General features: G+C 40.2%; 3 protein-coding genes across 4 annotated transcripts; 1 reads left to right on the top strand and 2 right to left on the bottom strand.

Annotated features, from left to right (window-relative positions):
• Positions 1–100: 100 nt before the first annotated feature.
• smpdl3b (sphingomyelin phosphodiesterase acid like 3B) lies at positions 101–2,434 on the top strand. Its single transcript, XM_030782812.1, has 7 exons — positions 101–168; positions 427–524; positions 631–774; positions 1,105–1,274; positions 1,380–1,560; positions 1,752–1,885; positions 2,072–2,434. The coding sequence occupies exons 1-7, from the start codon at positions 116–118 to the stop codon at positions 2,432–2,434; spliced, it is 1,143 nt and encodes a 380-aa protein (XP_030638672.1). The 5' UTR covers positions 101–115.
• Positions 2,435–7,820: 5,386 nt separating this feature from the next.
• Positions 7,821–10,599, bottom strand: mecr (mitochondrial trans-2-enoyl-CoA reductase). 2 transcript variants are annotated; one of them, XM_030781977.1, is made up of 10 exons: positions 10,254–10,599; positions 10,062–10,159; positions 9,754–9,885; positions 9,506–9,649; positions 9,231–9,333; positions 8,899–9,001; positions 8,609–8,682; positions 8,348–8,408; positions 8,152–8,218; positions 7,821–8,020 (listed from the first exon to the last, which is right to left on the bottom strand). In XM_030781977.1, the coding sequence occupies exons 1-10, from the start codon at positions 10,496–10,498 to the stop codon at positions 7,857–7,859; spliced, it is 1,191 nt and encodes a 396-aa protein (XP_030637837.1). In that variant the 5' UTR covers positions 10,499–10,599; the 3' UTR covers positions 7,821–7,856. The 2 variants fall into 2 exon arrangements, with proteins under 2 accessions (XP_030637837.1, XP_030637836.1); XM_030781976.1 differs by having other exon boundaries at positions 8,146–8,218.
• A 4,027-nt stretch (positions 10,600–14,626) lies between these two features.
• Positions 14,627–22,740, bottom strand: lin28aa (lin-28 homolog Aa). The gene is made up of 4 exons (XM_030782730.1): positions 22,731–22,740; positions 21,567–21,742; positions 17,573–17,757; positions 14,627–14,846 (listed from the first exon to the last, which is right to left on the bottom strand). The coding sequence occupies exons 1-4, from the start codon at positions 22,738–22,740 to the stop codon at positions 14,627–14,629; spliced, it is 591 nt and encodes a 196-aa protein (XP_030638590.1).
• Between the last annotated feature and the right edge of the window lie 806 nt (positions 22,741–23,546).

Below are 23,546 nucleotides of genomic sequence, written 5' to 3' on the forward strand. Positions count from 1 at the left end.
ACTAAGTACTCAGTCCAATTCAGTTTGCTCCTCGAGCGGTAATCAACCAACGCCAGATGCAGGGAAATTTGGAGACTACCACTGTGATTCGCCATGGGACCTCATCAACTCGTCAATGTATGCCATGAAAAATATTCTGCCGGACCCTGATTTCATCGTTTGGACGGGGTTGGTATTGAGCGTGTTATAAACTGAGTAGCCTACCTAAAAATCCTCTCTGGTGGAAAAGTATCCGATGCTGTGTATACCAATTGTTTTCCTCAATGCTTTGTCCATTTCTTTCTTACTGTATCTCAGTACGAAAGAACCCAGTGTATTGTTTGTAACACAATATCTCATATTTCAGGAATTCAACTTTTATTTCTGGTCCTCAGGCTGTACCTTTGAATTTACTATTGTCTTTTTCTTTCATTTTGCTTTCCATAGAGACGATACTCCACATGTACCTAACGAGGATCTTGGAGAAGAGGCTGTTCTTAGCATAATTGGCAACCTCACCACCATCATAAAAGAATTGTTTCCTAGTATGTGTATCCACTAATCTCAGTTCTGCTTGCTCTGCCACTTGGTTTACTTTAATATCTCAAATCTACTACTTTAATGATTATATATGTCCATTTTCTCCCCCAGAAACCAAAGTGTACGCTGCTTTGGGAAATCATGACTACCACCCAAAGAGCCAGCTTCCACCAACACAGAGCAACATTTATGAACAGGTTGGAAAGCTATGGCAGGACTGGTTGGAGCCCGGATCCCAGAACACTTTTAAAGCAGGTAAATTCCAGCAGAAAGAAGGTTGTTGGAGCTAATAATGATCTTTACACGTCAAGGTGGTGTGATTCTATATCATTTGAAAGACTATCACGAAGACAATAAACTAACAAAAGCACAATGATGATAAGCTTAATGTTATCATAAGCAGGTGGCAGCAAGTGGCGTTTTTTCATCTGCTTAACTTTGAACCTTTTTCTACTGCAACTGCCTTAAGTCCAGTTTAGATCACAGACTACTTTTGTGCAGGACATCACTTTTGACCATTGAAAAGATCACGGGTTACGCTGCCGTTGTCACAACCCTTTTTCACTTCCACCGTGTTATTTTCAGGCGGATACTACACTGAGAAGCTTCTCAATCGAAATGGTTTCAGAGTTTTGGTCCTCAACACTAACCTTTACTACGATCAGAATAAAGTCACAGCAAACCTCCCAGACCCAGCGGACCAATTTAGCTGGACAGATCAAATGCTCACGGAAGCAGCGAAAAACAACGAGAAGGTTAAGATATTCTCAGGAAATTTGTATGATTGCAAAATCCTGTTTTATCAAGTTGGCAATGACAATAAATGCCCTTTTCTCCCTGATTTTTTTTTTTTTTTTTAGGTGTATATTGTTGGTCACGTTCCTCCCGGTTTCTTTGAGAAAAAGCGTAGCAAGCCTTGGTTCCAGCCTCAGTTTAACAAGCGTTACCTTGAGCTGATCCAGAAGCACCATGCAGTTATACTTGGCCAGTTCTTTGGACATCATCACACTGACAGTTTTCGCATGTTCTACAGTCCAGACGGTGTGTCCCTGTGCATCATTTGGGTCTTTGTTTGAAGTTGATTTGCACCCAAATTACATTCAAATACAGAGTCAACTACAATATTTGAAAATTAAGTGTTTGTATATTAATCAGTCATGTGGTACACTAACCAAACAAAACTTGATTTCTAACTCTTTCTGATTTTTTCTACCTATGCCTATAACCCTCAGGAGTTCCAATCAGTGTCATGTTCCTCACTCCTGGTGTGACTCCCTGGAAAACAACGTTGCCAGGAGTTGTTAATGGGGCAAATAATCCTGGAATTCGAGTCTTTGAGTATGACCCCAACACACTTGTTGTCAAAGTAAGAGAAAGGCACAGCGGTCAAAATATATCCTAACAGAAACTTGTTTTTTGCTTTGCAAAAATATGCTGAATTGCATTAACCTCAGGACAAAGAAAACACAACATATATACAAAGAAAAGATTACAAATTAAGATTGCACGGTTAACGGGTTTCACACTCACACACTGTTTTGTCATCTTCCAGGACATGGTCACCTACTACCTGAACCTGACCTATGCAAACCTGGCACAGGCAAGGTGGGAGAAGGAGTATCGTCTGACGGAGGCCTTCCAGGTGTCAGATGCCTCCACAGCCTCCATGCATGGTGTCCTGGGGAGAATAGCAGAGGACAGATGCTATCTACAGAAATACTATGAGTACAACTCTGTCAGCTATGACCTTTCGGAATGTGATGCAAACTGTCGTATTGACCATGTGTGTGCAATAAGAGAGGTGGACTTTGAGAGATTTGAACAGTGTGTGGTAAAAGAAGGGGTGTCTTCTCTGTGTCCCACAGTGCTGTCTGTTCTTGTCTCAATGGTGCTTGGTCTGTGGGTCAGTTATTAGTTCCTTGACATGACTAAGAAGACAATGGACCAGTCCTAATTCTCTGAAATAGGTGTCTTTCATTGAAATAGGTGTCTTTAGTTAGTTTCAATTTGCTATATACTATGTGAGGAGGCTGCTAAAATTCACAAGACGTATTCTAATCAGTGTTCAAATATCTGAAAGCGGACTTTTGAAACTTTGTGTTATATTTATATATACTTGCATGTAATTTATTTAGTTTTGCATTTCACTTTCACATGCATGGAACAAACCAGATTTCAGGTGCCTGCGTGTTCTCTCTGTAGCACATTTCGAATTGTTTGACATGCCAATAAAAATTGAGTTCAGATAAATTTTTAACTTGAGCTTTATGTTGGCTGTGACTCACATGCATTTTTTTTTCCAATGAATGTACCATGACCTTTGGTTTTCAACTCTGTGTTGATGTTCATGCCCCTGGGAATCAGTATTGACCAAAGTGACTGAACATTGCTGACTTTTTCCCTTTGCTTGGTCTCAGATCACACAACCTGAGCAGAAACACTCATAAAGTAAATATAAAGTAAATATCATGGTACCGCCACCTCAGAGTGGAGGTAAAAATATTCAGATATTATGCTTGATTTAAAGTAAAGATACAAACATAAAAGAATGACTCTAGAGAAAATATACTGAAGTTTTCAAAAGTACAGGACAAAAACAAAAACAAAAAAACATAGGCCTATCGTTATTAACAAAACACAGCCGGTCGCATGTTTGTATCTAACAATTTGACATTATTTCTACAGCCATAGCAATGCTTAAAATAGCCCGCAAGTAGCAGTATTCCCCCACGCATTCAGACGGTTACCAAACAAAAATAATAACAAAAAAATAATTATGATTGATTGTGCCAAATGGAACGTGTAATGACAGTCATCAACAGAAATGCATGGCAGTAAAAAGTGTATAATTTCTTTATAGATGTAGCCAAGGGAACAGAAAGTGAATGTCATTGATATTGTTGATGTTCAGAGTACAAATCCACCAACATACTACTTAAATAGCCTACGGTAATGAAGTACTTTTACTTTGTTACTTACTGCCTCTACCACCTTATTTGCTCATTTCTGTAATTTGTACAGTAATTATTGGCTTCAGTATTATGTGGCTGTGTTGACGTAACCTTTGCCTCTCAATAAAATTAGGAGTGATAATTTGCAAGGGTCAGCTCAATGTTGATTCTTTTTGAACAGATCACTAAACTGATTTTGAGATAACACACACTGGACTTTGTTTGCCTGTTTAAGACACACATTTATTGCCCACATACTTCACGATTACACTATAAAGCAACTTTGTAATGAGCAATTGCGTGATTAAAATGTGTAATATGTGATGTCAATACATTATAACTTCATTGGACTCTCCGTGCGATCACACTGCTAGGACCTGTTTGGTGGCAATGTAAGGCTGGATAGCTCCCTCCAGAGCTTTGTAGAAACTCAGTGCTGGCTGGGGTTGATGGCTTTCCTGTCTAAACAAAGGAACACAATTTAATTAATTTATCTGCCCCCTTAAAGTGGGAAGAAATTCTCCCAAGAATCAGGCAGTATCAGCTCTGGATGACAGCTCTCTATCTAAAGAACACAGTCTTTGCAATGGTGACCGGGAATTTATCAACAGACTTAGTATAACATGGTTTCCAAGATGACAAAAGGGTGATAACCAGCAATCCGATGATAATGCGTAATTGTGAGTATAACAATACACCTACGCTATGTGTGTTACGATGATTATTTTGATACCAATTCTTATTATCTAATCTGGCAAATAGATATGTTTTGTGTATGAGAACTGGTCTTACAAACCAGCTTTAAAGAGGTTTCACATTTCGGGACATCTCAGCACCTATCTGAGTAACACCTATTATCTTTAGCCTGTTTGAAAGCTGCTAGAGGTGTGGTCTGGGAAAAGATAACTTCTTATTCTGTGCATGCACACTGACTAAGCCTGGCACTCTAATCTGAACTAACAAAATTGACTTCATCAGCATGGATTGGATAAAGGATCTTCTGTCAGAGAAGACTGTAGAGGACGTCTTTTTCATGTATTAGTGATTAAGTTTGATTGCTTAAATATGTCTGTCTTAGATCACACTGCTATCTATTAGTTCGAATATCTAGGAGCAGCTTAGATAGCTTGGCAGATATTGTGTACAGTGGCATGGAACTGTAGTAAAACTGCAAAACATCGAATTTCCAAACAATTTGAAAAAAATTTTCAAGCTGTTGATGTAATAAAAAAAGAACTGATTGTGTAATAACTTATTAACTAATCTTTTGGTGATTACATCATTTGACAAGTAATAAAAACTCATTTTGCACATTTCTGACACTATAGCGGTGCATATTAGAACTAATGCAGTATTTATGCATATTTAGTTTAAAATGGAGATGAGACACATTCCTTTCCTTAATGGAGACCACACTTAACAGATGAATGTATATTTGTTCATTTGTTGCATTTTCCGTTTCCTGTATCATCTGGCCATTCTCACTCAGAGAATAGAATCATGCATTTCTCCGAAACTCCATGACTCCATTTCCAGAATAATGTTATACAAAATGCCTCTCGTCAGTTTTTAACTGAAGAAATAAAATCCCGGCAATCTAGGATACTGGATATCATGTCTTGTTGATGTGTCATATAATCACCTTAAATGAGAATGGTTTATTTTTTGCCAAATTCACTGCTATATCTTCCTTTTTTAGGGGGGGTGGATTTTATAACTGGGTTTATCTTCATATATTCATATAATCAGTTGTATGTTATACCTCACTTAGTAAGATAACTATGTGCAAAATGTCAAGACTGACCCTCTTAATTATTTATTAGTCTGTCTAATGGCTATTACTGTTATTATTGTTTTCTGGGTTGTATATAGTGTGAGTGTGTGTGTGTGTGTGTGTGTGTACTGATGCCACATTTATAATTCTGCTTTTTAGTGGTAAATGGATCCATGTGGTTAACCCTTTCAGAGAATTTGATTACTGCGTATGAAAAAGGTATCAGCTGAGGTTAATGATATCTTGAGTGACATGTGAATATTTGATTTGAACATTTGATACTACTTTCAGATGGAGCTTGTCTGGTGTATCACAAGCCATGCATTAGAATCTCTTTATCGTTACACAAGCCATGGCATGGCATGTTTCCAGCAAAACTCCTCATAAATAAACCTTGTGCCAACTACTGACCTCCATGGATTGTTTTCAGTTTGTTGCAGAAAAAAGTAGTTCCTTAAATTGTGGCTCAAGCAGGGAACAGGAAGCAGGTGCATTAATGGGTTAAATCATAATGTTGATGTGAGAATTCTGAGTCATATGAGGCCACCAGATTCTTCTTCTCGCTCATCATTCTTACTACAGGTTCTTATCTATTTTATGACCATATGGGCATGACTTCGAGACAGATAACAAAGTCCCTTTCATCTAGGTGAATTTCATTTTGATATCATCCAAAACCAGACAATTGTTAGCTTGTCTATGGCCAGGATACTTGTTTTCCTTGTTCAGACAGACTTTTTGTTGCAGGCCCGGTTGTGGTAGGAAGGTCTGATGTAAAGCATGAACTTGCGACTTTATCCTTTACAAAAGTAACATGGACACATCAGTTATGCAAGGTAAGTTTTGAATATATAAGTTATCATTTTTAATGTGCAAGTAATTAAAAATGTAAATCTGAGGGTTAGCAAGGTCCAAATTAATGTTGACTGAAATGAATTTGAATGTGACAGTAAGGACTAGATTCAGAATCTCGAGTCAGTGAAGTTATACTTTCAGTAAGTTACTACTTCCAGGAATCTTATGAATTAAGAGTAAGTAATGATCATGTGATGTCATTTTTTTAACTATCATGAAGAAAATAGACAGATAAACCCACAAATTTTAAACTACCTTTACTTCATATCAGTATGAGAGACTCTCACTGATTTTTTTTTAGCACATGCTTTTCCTTGAACATGTTTTCTGTTGTCCCAGACTTAAATTCGGTTTTTTTGTTTATTACAGGTTTTGTTCAGTTCACTGACCTTATCCAGAACATCTGACAATTATTTCTGTCTACGTCACTGGTCACACACTTCTAAAACAGCCTTTGTCTTTTGTACCAAGGCAAATGAACAGTAAGTTGTTACACTTGGACATTAAACATGCAAGTCTCACTTCCCTTAGGCAAGTTCCCTTGCCAAAACACCACTATTACCCAACTGCATGTTTGGTGGAACTTTTAGAACATTTCAAATTAATAAAAATTTTAGTTTGTACTGTTGGTATCAAAGATCTAAATAACTTCCGTATGCTGTGTGTTTCCATATGACCATGTTATTTTCAGGTGGATATGAACTGGTTTCAGAGTTCTTGTCTTCCCCAAACCAAATATACTCACTGAAAAGTCACACACCATGGAGATTAGTTCAGCTGAAAAAGAACTAATTCTTACTGAAACAAAAAAAATGAGAAGGTTAACACAATTTTTCAGGTCTTAGAAACCTGCTTGTTCTAGATGTAGCACATTTTATATTGTTTTACATGACAATAAAAAGCAGGCTGAAGATAAATCCTTAACTCGTTTTATGTTAGCTGTTAGCCACACGTCATGCTTGTTAAATCAGATATTAACAAGAAAAGGTGACGTTTTGAAGGGAATGCACTGTGACCTTTTGTATTGAACACTCTTTATTGGTCCTTTTAAGTGATAGAATATGGAACATTGCTTTTTCAGCGTGTTCAGCTTCAGCATTTCAAGTTCTTTTCAACTCCTCTGGAGGTCTGTAAGGGGGAGAAAAAAAAAAAAAAAGTTTTCTTTGCAAACCGACTGCAAACCCTTTTAAGTGGTAAACTCATAGGGCATAATGTTTGTCAATGTTGCAACATTTGCTTTGTGGCAGCAACACTGCCGAGCTTTTTTTAAATATATATACATACATATACATACATACATATACATACATATATATACATACATATACATACATACATACATACATATATATATATATATATATACACACACACACACACACACACACACACACACACATATATATATATATATATTTTTTTTTTAAACCTGTACATGCATGTATGTCCAAAGGGCCTATGACATAGAACACTCCCAGGTTATGCATGTCTGTGTTAAGAAAGTCTGCGTTGCGCAGCTAATTAGAGTGATAAGGATAAGTGATAATATTGTAATACTGGGGGCACACGGCTCATTCCTGTAAAGACCACTAAACTAATATCACAAATACTGAACTTTGACCAACAAGGCAAGATACACATTTATTGCACACATGCTTCAGGACAACATTATAAAGCCATCATACGGTTTTGGATCTGGTTTATGATACACAAAACAAGAAGACAATATAAAATCATTTTATTGGACTGTAACGCAATCACATTACAAAGACTTGTTTGGTGGAAATGTATGGCTGCATAGCACTGTCCAGCGCTTTCTGGAAGTCTGAAAGGCCAACTTGGGTGCAGGCTGGTGCTGACAGCTTTCCTGCCTGAATTAAGCCGCACAGCTCATCCAGCATACCCCGAAATAGAGCCTCATCTGTGGGCAAAGATGTGGACCTTCAGTCAAGAGTACAGTGTATTGGCTCTGGAGAGCACCCTGTTACTTCAATGATAGATGTGACACGGAGGACAAAAAAATATATCTAATCTACGCAGACTTACTGTGACTGTGGGTTTTTTTCCACTGAGTAACCCAAAAACCTTGCACCTTAACATCCTTAAAAATGAGAGCACTCTTTAAAAAAAAAAAAAAAGAAGTAGTAAGGTAAGATAGACCGTTGATATACAATAGCAGTCAGCAAGAACACAATTGAGTGATTATATTTGATCACAAGAAAATCGAAGTTGTCAAGTTAAGACTCACCACTGGCACAGTGACGGGCTGCTTGGCCATTCCTCCATAGGTCACCATGGTCCCCCCTTTCCTGTAAACAAACACAGAAAAGTCGACTTGGCACACCATTAACGAAGAAACCTTAAATTTTTTTTAAACTTAGCATGTGTTCTCTATAGACCTCTTATACATAAATAAATGGTAAAAAAACACTGCCATTGGATGTATGTATATTAAATGATCAAACTACATTCCCTCTAAATGCGATGCAGTGGCTCGGATGCAACTCACTGTAAATGACGTAGCAGCTCTGTAGCACTTTTCCCTCCAACCCCGTTTAATGCCAGTTTAGGTCGAGCACATGTCTGAAACAGGTAAAGACTGGTCTAGTAAAGTGACATGGTATTACAGCCGCAGTTTTCTTCCATTTGATGAAGTGACAACCCTGTTAGTGTTTCCAGGTTTCTTTAGGCCTCCTCTTTATTAACAGTCACCTTTCATAATTATTCAAAAACAGAACATAACATTTTGAAATGAATGTTTCTTTTTTTTTTGTATGAGTTCTGGCTGTTCAAACCAACTTTAAAGAGTTCCTTCATCTCGGGACGTCTCAGCATCTCCTCTTTGATGACGTGAGTGGCCCCCATTGCCTTCAGCCTGTCTGACAGTTGCTGGAAGTCAGGTCTGGAAAGAGATAATACATTTCAGCCTGTATACACAATCATAGTTACCCTAGAAACTGACTGACAGTTACCACGAATCTGCACACAAACTATCTGACACATCGTAAAAGACAGGCTGAGAGATAACTGCTATTAAAAAGAGTATCGTATATTACTTACAGAGTCTTCACTCGTTATTATCAATATCATGTGACTGATCACGTGCTTATGATTGGTTCTCTTAAATGTACCTGTCTCTGACCACGTTAATGGAATGAATTCCCTTGGCGGCTGTTATCTGGATGACAGCCTGCCCAACACCACTGTTGGCTGCGTTCTGTATCACCGAGTCTCCTAAGAGAGAAAGAGAGAGAGAGGCAAAAATAAAGTGAAACACAATTTGAACACATGGTTTAATAAGGCCAACTGTGTCATAACTGTATCAAGTTCAAATGTTCATTTAGTGCGAGAAAGATGTTGTGCTGCGTTTTTTTTTTTTTTTTGACAGGGTGAAAAGTTGCAGTACCTGACTTTAAGTCTTCAAAGTCAGAGAGCATTCTAAATGCGGTGCAGGGGTTGACTCCTAGAGTGGCTGCTGCCAGTAAGGGAATATCACTGGGAACTGCAATCAAATCTTCTGCGTTTATCACTGCTGCTGTCCGCCAAGTGCCTATTTATGCGATTGCATGAGAAAAATACAGGGTTAAAATGATATTCCACCTCTTTAAAACTGCGAGCAATGAGTAGAGCTAAACATTTGCAGCACAGACTCACCTAAACCAGCATCTTTAGGTATCACCCAGTCTCCTACTTTCAACCTTCTCACCTCACTGCCAACTTCTACAACTTTGCCAACACCCTCATTGCCACCGACAGCAGGAAGGTCAGGTAGAATGGCATATGTTCCTGTTTAAGTGGGCAGAAATATCTATTGAAACTGTCACATACACCGTGTCACTAACACTCAGTTCACAGCTGAGGGCTGCAACACTTCAGATAACACTACACTGAATTGTGGTTATCTTTTGGTCTTTCAGAGAGAAAAATGTCTCATGCATTCTAGCACTGGTAAATGGCCTTACCTTGAACCATGTTAATATCAGAAGGGTTTATAGGTGCGGCCAACATTTTCACCAGTACACTCTGCGGGCCAACGGAGGGCAGTGGCGTAGTCTCCAACCTGGCAACCACACAATACATTGAAGGGCAATGACATCTCTATGTGTTTTCGTAGCCACATTCTCACAGACCTTAACGGTTCCCGTAGCACTTACTGAACGACTTGGGAGGGGTCTCCATGATTTCTATACATAAGTGCAGTGCAGTTTTTGATCTGTGGTTCCGATGAATATCTGCAATGAGTTATCCCGACCAATTTGAGCCGGGAGAGATACCGCTCGTGTATGTTTTGATGCACGACCTGTTTACACGACAATACTGTGGCAAAGGTTCGGCATATTTTTTGTTGTCGGACCGTAATCCTTCTCGTCATTAGCCACGCGGCACGCAAAACCTCCATCTTGATATGCCTCAATGCCCACTAGTAATTGTCATCCCTGATTTCTAGTTTGTAACTTAAGAAACAGTGGAGAGCAAACACTAGCTCACCGTGTAGGCAGCCATATTGGTAAAACCGTAATGTTTAGTGTAGTGGTCCAAAGTCCCTTGCTTCCTGTCCTTAATGTACGCGCACTATGAAATCGACTACGACTGTTAGAAACTTCGTTGGAGATGGATTCTGTTCGCACCAGGAGTACTGTGATTTACATCTAAATTGTGCGATGCCGGTATAAAAACACAAAACAAGGGAGCATAAGATTGTCATGAACAACTTATTTAATATGAGATATTTTACTGACATTGCTTATTTAACGTCAGATATCATTTTATTGACATTGCTTAGTTACAAAGCTATTTATTTTCTTTGACCAAATATGTGAATTGTTATTTAACTTTGTGTGTATAATTGCACTTGAGAGAGAAAAATCTCAGGACACATTGTTGACTTCAAACATTAAGTTTATTTGTCGAAATGTTCTTTATCATGCATGCTTCACGTAATCATTTATCAAAATAAGGAATCAGAACAGATTGGTGCTCTTGAGTAAACATGACATCAGTGTTTATGGCAGTAGGTATGTCGAATTGGTTTACATTAAACTAATTACATTTCACTATCAGATGCCCTAAAATTCATCAAATGCTACAATACTGTGGTGAAAAGACCAAAATAGCCTACACACACACATAAAGCACACCGATGCACACAAGAAGTGTGTAAGAATTCTGTGCCCACCGCAAATACCCTGAGTGGACTGCACGTCACATTCTTTCTCACCAGTCATTTAAAAGGTTGCGCAATCTGACACCCACCGATTAAAACATTTCGCAATTACATTATTTTGGTCAGTTGGAATGTAAATACTAAATAGAGTCACAGGTTCTTCCATCATTTCTACTTTCTGCTAAATTTACTGGATGACCAAAGACCACAACAAACATGGCATTTTACATTCAAACTTTCTCGAACTGATTTTCGCAGGTATTGTCACGTTCCCTGGGCATGTCCGTTGCTGACAAAGTACACAACAACCTTCCATGCCAACAAACAAAAACAAAACTAACTAAAAAATATAACATCCAAAGTGATATGTAGGCCACTATAGGGTTTTATTTGAAATTTTAACTAGTCTTGCAGTGATCCTAAACGTATGCTTTTGAATTGTTTATGAACATAGCTTGCCTCCAGAGCAGCGTCAGTTACAAGAGATATGAAAGTCACAGCACTTCATAATCCTAAACGCAGGCAGGCACGTGAGTCTTTAGCTTTGCATTATGTATTAGGAGTTATCTAGAGAAATATGTAAACATAACCTTTGAACAATAATTCTGTTGGTACCTCTCAGTCATCAATAGTAAACCAGAAAATATAAAAGTGAAAACACAATCACTCGTTGTAGGGATAGAGTGTGCTAATTTGTGCAACAACTTACAAACATTTGTACTTGAGGTAGAGATGTCTAGCTCACAAAACAAATTGTGTTCATGTCTTGTTTGCAGCAGAAAAAACAAAAAACAAAATAAATTCAATAGTACCAAGACTGTCAAGATGTGAGTAGAGCAAAATGATTATTAAGTTCAGGCCTTTCAAAAGGATAAAGTTGTCGTGATGCCAAGTGTTAGTGACATTTTGTACTCTGTTACAAACAAAATGAGAGAAAGTCATGATTGGTGACGTTCATTTCTAAATTAATAATCGTGTTGCATTATTAATACTTCCACTATGTGACCTTTCTAAGACAAGGTCCTGTGATATTAGCAGATCGTGATATTATAATGATGTTCAATGACTCCAAGAAACACAATATTTTAAAAACATGTGACCTGTCTAAGATCTGATACATCTCCAACAACTTCTATATTCACATGAATAGCATGACTAAAGCTGACACCCCCAGCTAGAGAAGGCTTAGGAGATATGGAATGACGTCAGAAACGGATGGCCATAAAAGGGTTTCTATAGAAAAGATACAGACAGCATAATCAAACTCAGTAATAGTGGCTTGAGATGTTATTAAACTAAAATCCTGTCACAAAACCTATTGCATCATTAATTATTAAATGCTTATACCAGTGGTTCTCAACTCCAGTCCTGGGAGCCCACTGTCCTGCACGTCTTTGTTTTAACTCTTCATTATCACAGTTAATTGAACTAATCAACGGCTTGATGATTAATTGATCAGTGGAATCAGGTGTGTCAGTCCTGAGCTCAGGAGAGTTAAAACAATAGTGGGCCCCAAGGACTGGAGTTGAGAACTACTGGCTTATACAACAATATCACAATCATTTTCTGTCTCTTAATGGTCCTCAGGAGGTGAAGCCCTCAGTTACAGTGTTTCTGTCCTTCTTGTCTAAGCTTACTAATCAACACATAACATAATCAACACAAACATTTGCACTGCCCCCCTCACTGAAAAGTTCTCTTAGTTGTGAAGGAAAATCACAGTTATAAACCCTGAGTTATATATTCCTGATTCCTTAGAACGAAGCCTCAGTGGAGGTAAATGATATACAGCAGTCATAGAAAAACATTAGCATCTCCCAAAAGTCAAAAAACATAACAGATTACAACCAAACAGATTACGACCAAACAAACAAAAACAAAAAGTAATCTCTCCCATGATTAGTGCAGAGTAACATTGCATTGGCTTTGGCAAATAGCTATAGGCAGGTTTCACAATGTTGCTCTGTCTTCAGAGAACAAGCTGTGCATAGTGAGGAAATCATACAGTTCAAATGAATAACAGAGTAAAACATAAAAATTTATAATAAGAAGAAGAAGAAAAAAGGAGATAGAACTGTGTTGGAGGATATCAATGCTTCCTTGGGGAAATCGGAGATGGACACGTCAGTAAAGTGTGGGTTTAATTTACATTTTGAAGAAGCTGCAGTACACATGGCTACAAATAAATACTAAAAATGAGTTTAAAAGGCTTCATTATATGTGTAAATATATATATATTAAATGTGTATATAGGTCTGCTAGCCTCTCCTGTAAAATGGGAGTAAAAGGCTGTCAAATGACCTAGGTCTGAATGCACCTCCATTCCCCACAGAACAGAGCAAAAAGGGCAGAGGAGACAGCATCTTCATTCCAAAACGGACTACCACTACATCGAAAGATCAAACTCTCTCTCAGACAAACCAACTGCTCAGACAACAGATCACCTCAGCCAAGGCATCTAATGTACGGAAGTAGTCAAAATGAAACTAGTGATCTTAATTAAACCTTTGAAACTTCTTTTCGTCACGATGGTTGATTAGACAGACAAATATCTGACTATATCTGAGCACATGCAGATTCAGCGTTGACCGAGATAGACTAAGAACCTATAATAGAGATCACACAGACATGACAGGAACCTTTGGCTGGCAGAACCATACCTCTGGTTTTAACACATTCATTTGGCCCCAGGAGATCTGGAAAGTCGATTGCAATATTGGCCGCTGCCATAAAATCCCCACCCCCGCTGTCCTTTATATACCATTTAACCCCAAATTTCATGAAGAACACACAGTAACATTCATAGCAGATACACAGGCCCGTGTCCTCCGCCTTTGTCGGAACAGCCAGATGTAACAACCAGGAATCTGCAGCTCAGTCATCAGTAATATTAATCAATAACATAACAGACTAGGTGTTTACATAGGATTGCTTTCTCACTGGACAGAGTCCTAGGCAAAGCTATTTGACCTGCACTGCTCCAAAGTACCTACAAAAAGTACCAAACATGAGGTATTCTATAGATAGCTTGATTTAAAAAAGCGACAACAACAAAAAACAAACAAACAAAAACCCACTATTGCAATATAATGAGATTATTGAGGTAATCATAGAACGAAGTCACACTGAGCCATTTCCATAGAGAATATGATAAATTCCTGAGTGCAAAGCAATTCAATTCCTGAGTGTTACATCACCAAAAGATAAAAGTAACATTCATCTCTTTTAGTTTTCTCTTTTTTATAAACCTGAGGTAGTTCCCAAAGCAGCATTCGCAGGAACAAACATTCGTCTTTTCGGTATATTGGTTTCTGATTGGCTTTTGTGCTTCCTCCCGCGCTCCTTCGTGTGCACGTTTCCATCTCAGTTGGAGCTCTCTGCAGGTGGAGGAGAGTGGTTCTGTTCCTCTTCCTCCCCCCTCGGAGAACAAGGCTTTCCCTGAGCAGTAGCCGACGACTGCTGGGCTTTGACTGGGCAGTTGGCCACCATGTGAGAAATGCTTTGGCAGAAATGGCACTTCTTAGGTTGTGGGGGGAGCTTACACTCTTTAGCATGATGATCCAGACCTCCACAATTGTAGCACCTGAAATACGTGAAGAATAAACATTGACTTGTCGCCAAAACGTACAAGTGATATTATGCAGAACAAATTGACCAGATGACAAACAGTAAATAAATCAATAGATCTGTAGAAAGATATCCTGAAATAATAATTCAAAGCATTATCAGGCAGCAAGGCTCTATGTGACTTTGATGGAGGAGGATTTCTCCGTCTCTGCTTAGAACCAAACTGCTCTGCTACCTTATGGTTTCACAATAGCAAACCACAAGGTGGCAGTATCCATCCAAACGCATCATCCTTCTGACCAGGGCCGGTTTGACTGAGCTAAGTGGTCATGATGCTCCCCACTAAACAAAGTACGTGTCATATATAAACATATTTCACAACTTTCTGGGGAAAGCACTCTCTTTTCAGTTGATAGATGCATAAACGTAAGCTGTGAGGTAATTACGTTAATGTGATACCCAGGTCCAAGCAGTGCTATGTTTGTTAAGACCACGAGAAGAACAGTCTTAAAGAAACTCATCTTGCAGGTCTTCTGTCCCTTTTCACATTTGCGAGATTAGAATTCAACATCTCTCAGTGAAAGACCAGCGGAGAGCTGTTGAACTCCTGAACGGCCATGTGCATCCTACACAACCACTTTCTGCCCATTTACTATACAGAATTAAATGATTACTTTTACAGACTCATATTTACTTCAGAAATAAACAATTTTCTCAAATGGACCACGTTGGTAGGCTAACAGGACTCTTTGAGGCAATAACAATTGCATGATACAAGCGTGGACATTGTCAGCCATGGCCATAGTTCCTTAGCTGGAGCTACGACCATGGCTCATCAGAGGTTGCCTTTGAAGGGTGTCCCTGTGAAAGGGCACGTGTGTGGGGCTGAATGACAGATGGTTGGCCTGGGTGTGGGCCTGTCATTGAGGTGACTCCTCCATTCAAATTCATACAGATGAGATCCTGAGGGGACACTTGGGGGGCTTGGCTGCTGGTGGTGTTGGTTTGGAAACACTGGGCTGGGGCAGCGGCCCCATTCGTCAGTTATCTCGGCGGTCCAGGGGCGTGGATCGATCAGAGGGAGAGCGCGTAGGAAGGGGATGGGGTCCTTTGTCCGAAAAAAGCTGCAGCGGCGACCTCCGTACCCTGACCCACTGCTCCTATAACCCCAAAGCTCCCACCCAACCCCTAAACGCATGCGGTTGCCACAGCAACCCTGACCCCTGACCTCCGTCAGGCACCTACATCTGTTATCAATTAAATGAGCCAGAGTGTTTTTCCCTTTCGTGCATCCTGCAGCCAAAACATGAACGCGTGACATTCGGTAAGCGACAAAAACCCGGCGAAAAGGGCCCAACAAAGGTTCTCCCACTAAGCTGCAGAGTATCTTAGAATGTCTGAATACATGAAATAAAACACGTTGAGTTCCCTCCATGAACTTCCACGTCTACGCATCATGAAATGCAAACTAATCATGCTAGTCCCTGCATCTGTCGAGTTCGCATCTTTACCTCTCAGAGGAAAATCAGGTATATTTGTGATGTTTTTCCAGAGTATCATAGCATTATCGCATATAGCATTGCTCTATCAAGATCGTTTTTGTCCAGCGAAAACAAAAGAGTAGAATTTAGCATACCCCATTGAGGGGAATGAGTAATCGTGTTAGACAGATGTGGCTCCTCTTAAAGGGCCAGTGTACTCTTGGGAGAAGTATTGAGCGCTAGCCTCACAGGACTCTTCTGAGGCAGTAACGATTCCTGTTCCAACACTGCCAACAGTCTGTCCTTCACACTAATCAGAATGGACTTGGAGGCCTACTCATATACCTCTACCCTTTCTAAGTATTGACAACTGAAGCCATTCCACTTTAGCCCTCTTTGAATTTAGCACGTGAGAAATACCAAGAAATGGGGTAACTGACAAAAAGATGTACAGTTCACATCATTAAGATGCAAAAGGTAACAAAAAGAAATCAGACAGAGCTTAAGGCCTCTTCTGGTTTTGCATCCATATGACGAGATCATCAATAATGAATTTAGGAATATTCTGTTTCATTGTGGTCACTGTGAAACAGGACGGCCCGGTTTTGCCTAAGACTAACCTCTGATGAATATATGAATCAAAGGCCTTCTTTTACCCGAGGTCTCTGCTCACCAAAACAGTTCCAGAGTGGGGGAGGAATACTGAGGGATATCTGATGGGTATAAATGCACCAGTGGCCAGCAATTTTAAACAGCTATTGATCCAGGTCACACGTCAAGCCTGGCCATGTGACCCCAACTAGGGCCAGAGGTGATTTGGGGGTGGGGGAGGAATTGAGGAAGTGGAGGAGGTGACAAGACCGCATTGCATATAAGATCAAATGCAAAGGTTAGGTGTCTTTTTTTAACGGATTAGCAAAACACACCAAAACAAGCAAGAGACGTGCTTGAAAAAGATCTGTGGTATTCATTTAGGTGTGTCCTGTTCAATTTCTAAGTCAAAGTTTTAAATATTACAATTTACGAAGAATATTGCCTTTTTTTCCAGTTAGGCAAACCACAGAAGACACAAATAACATGGAGTCATTCACATCTAATACCCGGTAAAAACTATCAATACAATCGAAAACTCCAACCTTGATAGCACTTTCATTTTTGCCTTAGATATAATAACAAAAGTGTGAGACAGGCAACCTTGCAATCTAAGTGTATAATTTATAGTGGTATATACACAGTGTGCATGGACCATGCGTGTCCTTACCTGTCCCCTTTGGAACGCCGTTTCTGAACACTCTTGCCTTTGGGTCTCCTTTCACTGCCGATACAGTGGACTCCTCCTGGACCAGTCACCCACAGAGACTCCAGGCCCTTAGAGGACTTCTTAAAAGTGAACTCCACTGCTTCGCCCTCCTTCAGACTACGGAAACCTTCCATGTGAAGTTTACTCTGTAAGGAGGCGAACAGATTCTGTAAGAACGCAGACGGCAGCTGCTCACGACAACGTCCAAACTCACAACCTCTACATAACGTAAAGACAAACTCATCCAGTCATCCTTTGATGCCAGTCTTGAATATCACTTTTGTAAGAAGCAAGCCAATTGATTTGACTATAAAACTTTTGTTTAGCTGCTTGTTCAATAGCACAAAGTAGGCTATATCTCATGTTTCAGTACATACGCTCACAGCAGTAGCTGCAAAATGATGATTTGCATGGAAAAAAACAAAAAACAAAATCAAAACATGAGGTACACACCAAAATCAAATGGAACTAACCAGATTTATAAAATTACAGGTCATCTCTTTAAAAACAAAACAAATATTATAGAGTATAATATTTATATTGTCGGTGAGCTGGACATCTCTTACCACAAGCACATACTGGAAATCTAACGGACAACTGAGTAACAGAACTGAGTCCAAAGCGAAATCATTGACATAAGCAGATACTCAAACTGTGTGATAATAAAAGAGATAGACTTGTGTCCTCTGTGAGGATGCATTCTGCTTCACATCACTGTCCCTGCGTCGTTTGGGTGATAAAACACAGGGCAGTGTTTAAACTGTCCCATAGTACAGCTGACAGATTGGAAGATAACCACACCCAGAAGATTATCACAAAGAAAGAATGACAGAACAGAATGATTGAATTCTAGGTTTGCTGTGACAGCAGAACACCGAAACACAAGATGAAATGACTGCTCTAAGTCATGTCTACAACATACCTCCTTGCTCCACGAAGGGATATGAGGTGCATAAATGCACACCAGAATTCAGAAAACCAGAGCCAGAGAGAGGGCGAGATTAAGAGTGTGTCTCTTTGATGGAATAACTTTCTCCCATCCCCCGACCCAAGGTACAGCATTCCACACAAGAGGCACACCTCCCCTCCCCCTATGCTACTACACACAGTTCCCTTGACCCCTCTCCCTGGCACACTGACCGCATATGAGGATGCTGGCTCTGGGGTGGGGGTTCAGGGACATTCCTTGAATGATTGCTCAGCATAGGAGTACATGGTCTGCCTGAAAGACTGGCATCCAATCAGTCAATATTGTCAACTTTTTCCAATAATGTCTTCACCGAAATGTTCGCGGTTTTCACAAAAATGTATCTTATTCAATTAAAATGATCACTACCAATGTTTTGGCATGGAAATAGAATTCTTTTTAACAGATTCTAGGCAGATTCGATCTACTAGCATGTGGGGGGAAAGCAATCAAACGATCTATTTTCTGTGAGAGAGGGACTAGCGGTAGATTAAAGGTAACTATACTCCAGAGTCAAATGTTTGCTGGCAGCCATCAATTCCAATCACATCTAAAACAGTGGTGGAGGGGACTGCAGTTCTGAATGAGGGGGGAAAAAAAAGTCCAAATGGAGCCTGTGTTTGTTTTATGGCTTGATCCCCCCCCTTCAGAAAGTTTTCAGACTCAGTACAAAGACCATTCTTTTCTCTTTAGTCAGTTGGACGTTGAGTCAGTTTGATCAGGTCATTGCTAGGACGGTGACAACGGCTTTGTCACTCCTGTGGGGGTTAGGGACCCAGCGGGTTGTTTTATAGTCCCCACGTGCCGTAGGCCAAGTCAACACTTGAGTGGAGAAGAAAGGCTCCTCTTTTCAGGGCAAAAACCAAACAGCACAATCTCATTAGAATCTCCAGCTTACACAGGCAACCTCCATTCATGCACTGTTTTATCCTCTTGTATTATTTTGAACTGGAATAATCAACTATCCACAGTCACCGACATTACAATACATGGTATCTGTTCTGGGAAGAAGACACTATCCATCAGTTCTACGTCTGTCGGTTCATATCCCAATGTGTTCTGACACACTGGGGCCTTTGTATTCTTTATGCATCCAACTTAATCAAAACACCGGTAACATGAAAATCCCTTCCCGCAACTGGGTTCAGCCATATGTTTTAAAATATCTAACACTGTTACACCACAGCTAACAAACTCTAGCAGAACAAGCGAGATCCATAACCGAGAGATACAGTGATAAAGATGAGAATCTAAAAACGGTGGTCTGTGGAGATGGAGCAGTGCTGCAGCCTATCCGGAACTGCATTCGGACAGATGCGGTGCCCTCCTTTCGAGCGTCCATTGTGCGGCATGCGCGATGACCGTTAACCCATTTCCCCTCACACGTGTGACACCCCAGTGCCCAACCCCCCATCCTACAGCCCCCCCCCCCAAACCTTAACATCCCTCTGCTAAGCCGTAGGAGGACACCCTCAACAAAAAAAACTGACTCTCAATCCAGAGTGCCTACATAAGTGACTATACTGAACGCCTACTGAACAGTTGCGGTGAGGAGAGCCAAATGGAGAAGAGGAAGACATCAGAAGCAGAGAGGCTTAAAGGACAATGGAGGGAACGGCTCCTCACATAAAGAGGAGGTTGGTCACAGCTGAAGGGACTGCTTTATTGGGATGAGTCTTCCTTTGTCCACTTTCACAAAGGCCAGCAGAATCTTAGGAGTTCATGTTCCCTGACGTGTATGCCCCCCCCAATTTATATTAGAGGTCCATTGCCCATAGCCCCTGAGTGCCCACCACTTTTGTGGTGAAGGTCAGGAAAACGGGTGACTGACAGAGCCAGCATCCAAGCCGGAGGCTTTAATTAAGTAGTACAGCAGGACACCACTATGAGTTTTTCAGTATCATTCACTGTAACCCCAACAGGAACCTGAGGTAAATCTTACTTCAGAGAAGTAAGTCAATGTTCCAACAAAATATTAACTGAAACAGAGTTTTTTTGTAGGTCCTGTTTTTGCCCCCTCCCCCGACAATCAGATCAGTGGTTCTTTGACTACCTATGTGAAATTCTAATCTCAAAAGTAAAATCCAATTCCAAAAGTCTCAAAGAACTGAAACGTTCCATTTAGGTGAATGGTTTCAAACGACTGGTCTAATGACTTGTCTTGATGGTTGCAAAGGCACTCGTGGGAACAAATGGTTCAACAGCTGGAGGTCTAAAAGAGATTGGAGAAAAGTAAGAGGGAACAGATAAAACCAAACGCTCGCTTGCTCGCTCTCTCTCTCTCGTCCATTAACATGCATTTACCTATGGCTTTGGGGGCAGGGACACAGGGCACAGAATGACTTTATAACAGGAACCTGGGGATGAATGGGCCAGATGGAGGGGGGTCTACTTTCAATGAGACACCAGGCCTTAATCTTATCTTCAGAGCAAAGACACAGTGGAGTCTCACACTTGCTTAGGAAATGGGAGGGAAAAGGTACCTACGCCCCCCCCCCCCCCCCAAGCCCCTGTTACAGTGGGTGGGTCAGCCCTGGACATGAAGACCTCCCAGCATTTTTAAAGGAGACTGGGACCCTTGATTTTCTTAAGTTTGATCTTAACTTTGTCTGGCATACTAGGCAGCTTGTGGTCGTGTCCCGCTTTGTATGAATTCTGTGATTTTAACAACTTCAGTTTGAAGCAATTAGCATAGCTCTGCAATTAAAAAAGTAAACATAACCCACCTTAGTGCTTCTCAAGGTCTGTGATAATGTCAAAAGTTGAGACAATTATAATGCTTTCAATTTAATACCACAGGTAGTCCTTCTTATAAACAGTGCGAATAAGTATAATCGATTCAAACTCTGTAAAGATGGAGAAAGACCTGGTAGGGAAGGAATATATAGACTCGCGCGTATTCATACCCGAGTAAACATTTAAAATACATAAAATAATTCTTATGTAGGTATCAGTGAGACACATAGCGGCATTTGGTTGAATACTCACCTGGTGCACAAACACATCGACGGGTGTTTCTAAAGGCGTACCCTCTCTGCTCGTCATGGAGAGGAACCCGAATCCCATCCGAACATTAAACCATTTGCACACACCGATTCCATGGTAGGACTGTAAGTCTTCCTCAGTACTCGTCCCTTCCTCCTCCTCAGTCTTCGCACAACCCCCTGAAATACACATAGTATGATTTATGAGGGTTCTCAATCATGGAACACGACAGATTAATTTTAATAAACGATTTCCGACCCGAACAGCGCCATGAGGATTTAACCAGTTATCCTGTGCATTTTTTTTAAATGTTGCTCTTCGAAAATTCATAATATTCAATAAATCATGTCAAATCAACACATAATTTCCAAAACACATACGAGAGATTTTGGTATTAAAACCACTGCCCCATCCATACAATTAAAAAAAATCTGGACAAGAAAAAAACACTGGAATGTTTTAGAAAGACACTGACAAAAGGCACGCAACTCAAACGTGATTTAAATATCTCCCATTCTATTAAGCTATTAACAATAACAACTTATTTTGATGGTCTGTGTCTAAAATAAACTGAAGAGTAGAACTCTCACCGTAGGAAATAACCATTTAGCACATTAATCACACGAAGGGAAAAAAAGCAATTCCGCCTTCAATTAAGGTATACTGTTCGATAGCTATACAGCACCAAAGCGCGTTCTTGTCCACACATGACCCTCCACAAACTTTCATTAGAAGAAACAAACTGTCACTTTAACATGTGTCACTACAAAATGTGAAACTTAAATTATTTGTTACTTAACCTGAAAAGTCCGGGTGTGAAACTGAGCCCATCCTGCGTACAAAGTAAACCACTAAGACACTGTATCCTTGCGTCCTCCTGACCAACGTGGCCCTTCAACCACTCGCCACACTCATGTAAAATACTCAGAGAACTAAATCACCAACGAGAGGGAAAAACGAAAAGAGGGTGAAGCAAACAAAGAGGGGCTCGAAGATTTGCTCGCCCCCAACAGTAAAGAGTGGGAGGGTCGCAGCGGAAGATTTGTTAAAGAAACCTCCTAAACCTGAAAGACAATGCCAGGAGACCCAACCCCCAATACGCTGATGTCCCTTGAAAGAACACCTTAGTATCGGCGCCAGATAACATTAGATAAATCAGCGACATACCTTCGGCCATCGCTTTTCAACAGTATCCTCGAAACTGTATCTCCTCTTTGAGGTTCTTCGTTTGATTAAGTTGTGGCAAATGTATACATTAATTGCGTCACCAGGTGATTCCAATTTGAGGTGTCTTTGGGCAGTATATTCCTCTATGCATCTCCTTTCTGTGCGACCCCCCACCCCTGTTTCGGTCAAGTCCACATGATTCTCAATTACACTCTCCTCCTGATAAACAACACATTCCTTAGTTGATGGGGCCCGGATTCTGGGAGTGACCAATCAAAAGCGGGGACCACCGTGAAACAGAGCTGGGCTCAGTGATTGGTCGGCTCCTCAACCAACGCGTTCCTCTTGAACTCCTAAACGAAGATTTTGGTCTTAAATTATATCAAAGTAATTATCTTAACCTGGAAAACCAAGTCCGTTCTGCATTCTGTTCACCTCTGACTTAGTGCAATTTTAAATCCGATCAAGTCTAAGCGTAACCACTCTAAAATGTATATGCACTGCACAGAAAAAGACAAATAAACTAAAATTATTTCAAAATCTAGTTCATAGTCAACCATGTGCTCATTTTAATGCAAGGAAAATATTGACAATACAGCCCCTTGATTTTGCATTAAAATTGGAGAATCAGCTTTTTGGACAACTTCAGTCTTTTCATGCAATGATTCGGTAATTTATTACTTTCTCAGTAACCCCTCAACTGGTTTGATTGACAAGAGGAGAAATGATTGATGAATCATCACAGAAACGCTCGATGCATTCCTGTGCTTGTGTCAGCGGGAAAGTTCAGCTTAAGATTTTATTTACTATTGTTCA

The sequence above is a fragment of the Chanos chanos genome, chromosome 8 (assembly GCF_902362185.1).
Source record: "Chanos chanos chromosome 8, fChaCha1.1, whole genome shotgun sequence".
NCBI classification, from domain to species: Eukaryota; Metazoa; Chordata; class Actinopteri; order Gonorynchiformes; family Chanidae; genus Chanos; species Chanos chanos.

What these genes read in the sequence shown, in the direction of transcription:
- smpdl3b (XM_030782812.1), top strand. Translation starts at nt 116, where the DNA reads ATGTATGCCATGAAAAATATTCTGCCGGACCCTGATTTCATCGTTTGG. An exon ending in CATAAAAGAATTGTTTCCTA is followed by an intron (nt 525 to 630) that starts GTATGTGTATCC and finishes TTTCTCCCCCAG; the next exon opens with AAACCAAAGTGTACGCTGCT. An exon ending in CAGCGAAAAACAACGAGAAG is followed by an intron (nt 1,275 to 1,379) that starts GTTAAGATATTC and finishes TTTTTTTTTTAG; the next exon opens with GTGTATATTGTTGGTCACGT.
- mecr (XM_030781976.1), bottom strand. Translation starts at nt 10,498, where the DNA reads ATGGAGGTTTTGCGTGCCGCGTGGCTAATGACGAGAAGGATTACGGTC. An exon ending in GACCCCTCCCAAGTCGTTCA is followed by an intron (nt 10,160 to 10,253) that starts GTAAGTGCTACG and finishes TGTGGTTGCCAG; the next exon opens with GTTGGAGACTACGCCACTGC. An exon ending in ACCTAAAGATGCTGGTTTAG is followed by an intron (nt 9,650 to 9,753) that starts GTGAGTCTGTGC and finishes TCGCATAAATAG; the next exon opens with GCACTTGGCGGACAGCAGCA.
- lin28aa (XM_030782730.1), bottom strand. An exon ending in TCGATGTGTTTGTGCACCAG is followed by an intron (nt 17,758 to 21,566) that starts GTGAGTATTCAA and finishes GCCTCCTTACAG; the next exon opens with AGTAAACTTCACATGGAAGG. An exon ending in CGGCGTTCCAAAGGGGACAG is followed by an intron (nt 14,847 to 17,572) that starts GTAAGGACACGC and finishes CACGTATTTCAG; the next exon opens with GTGCTACAATTGTGGAGGTC.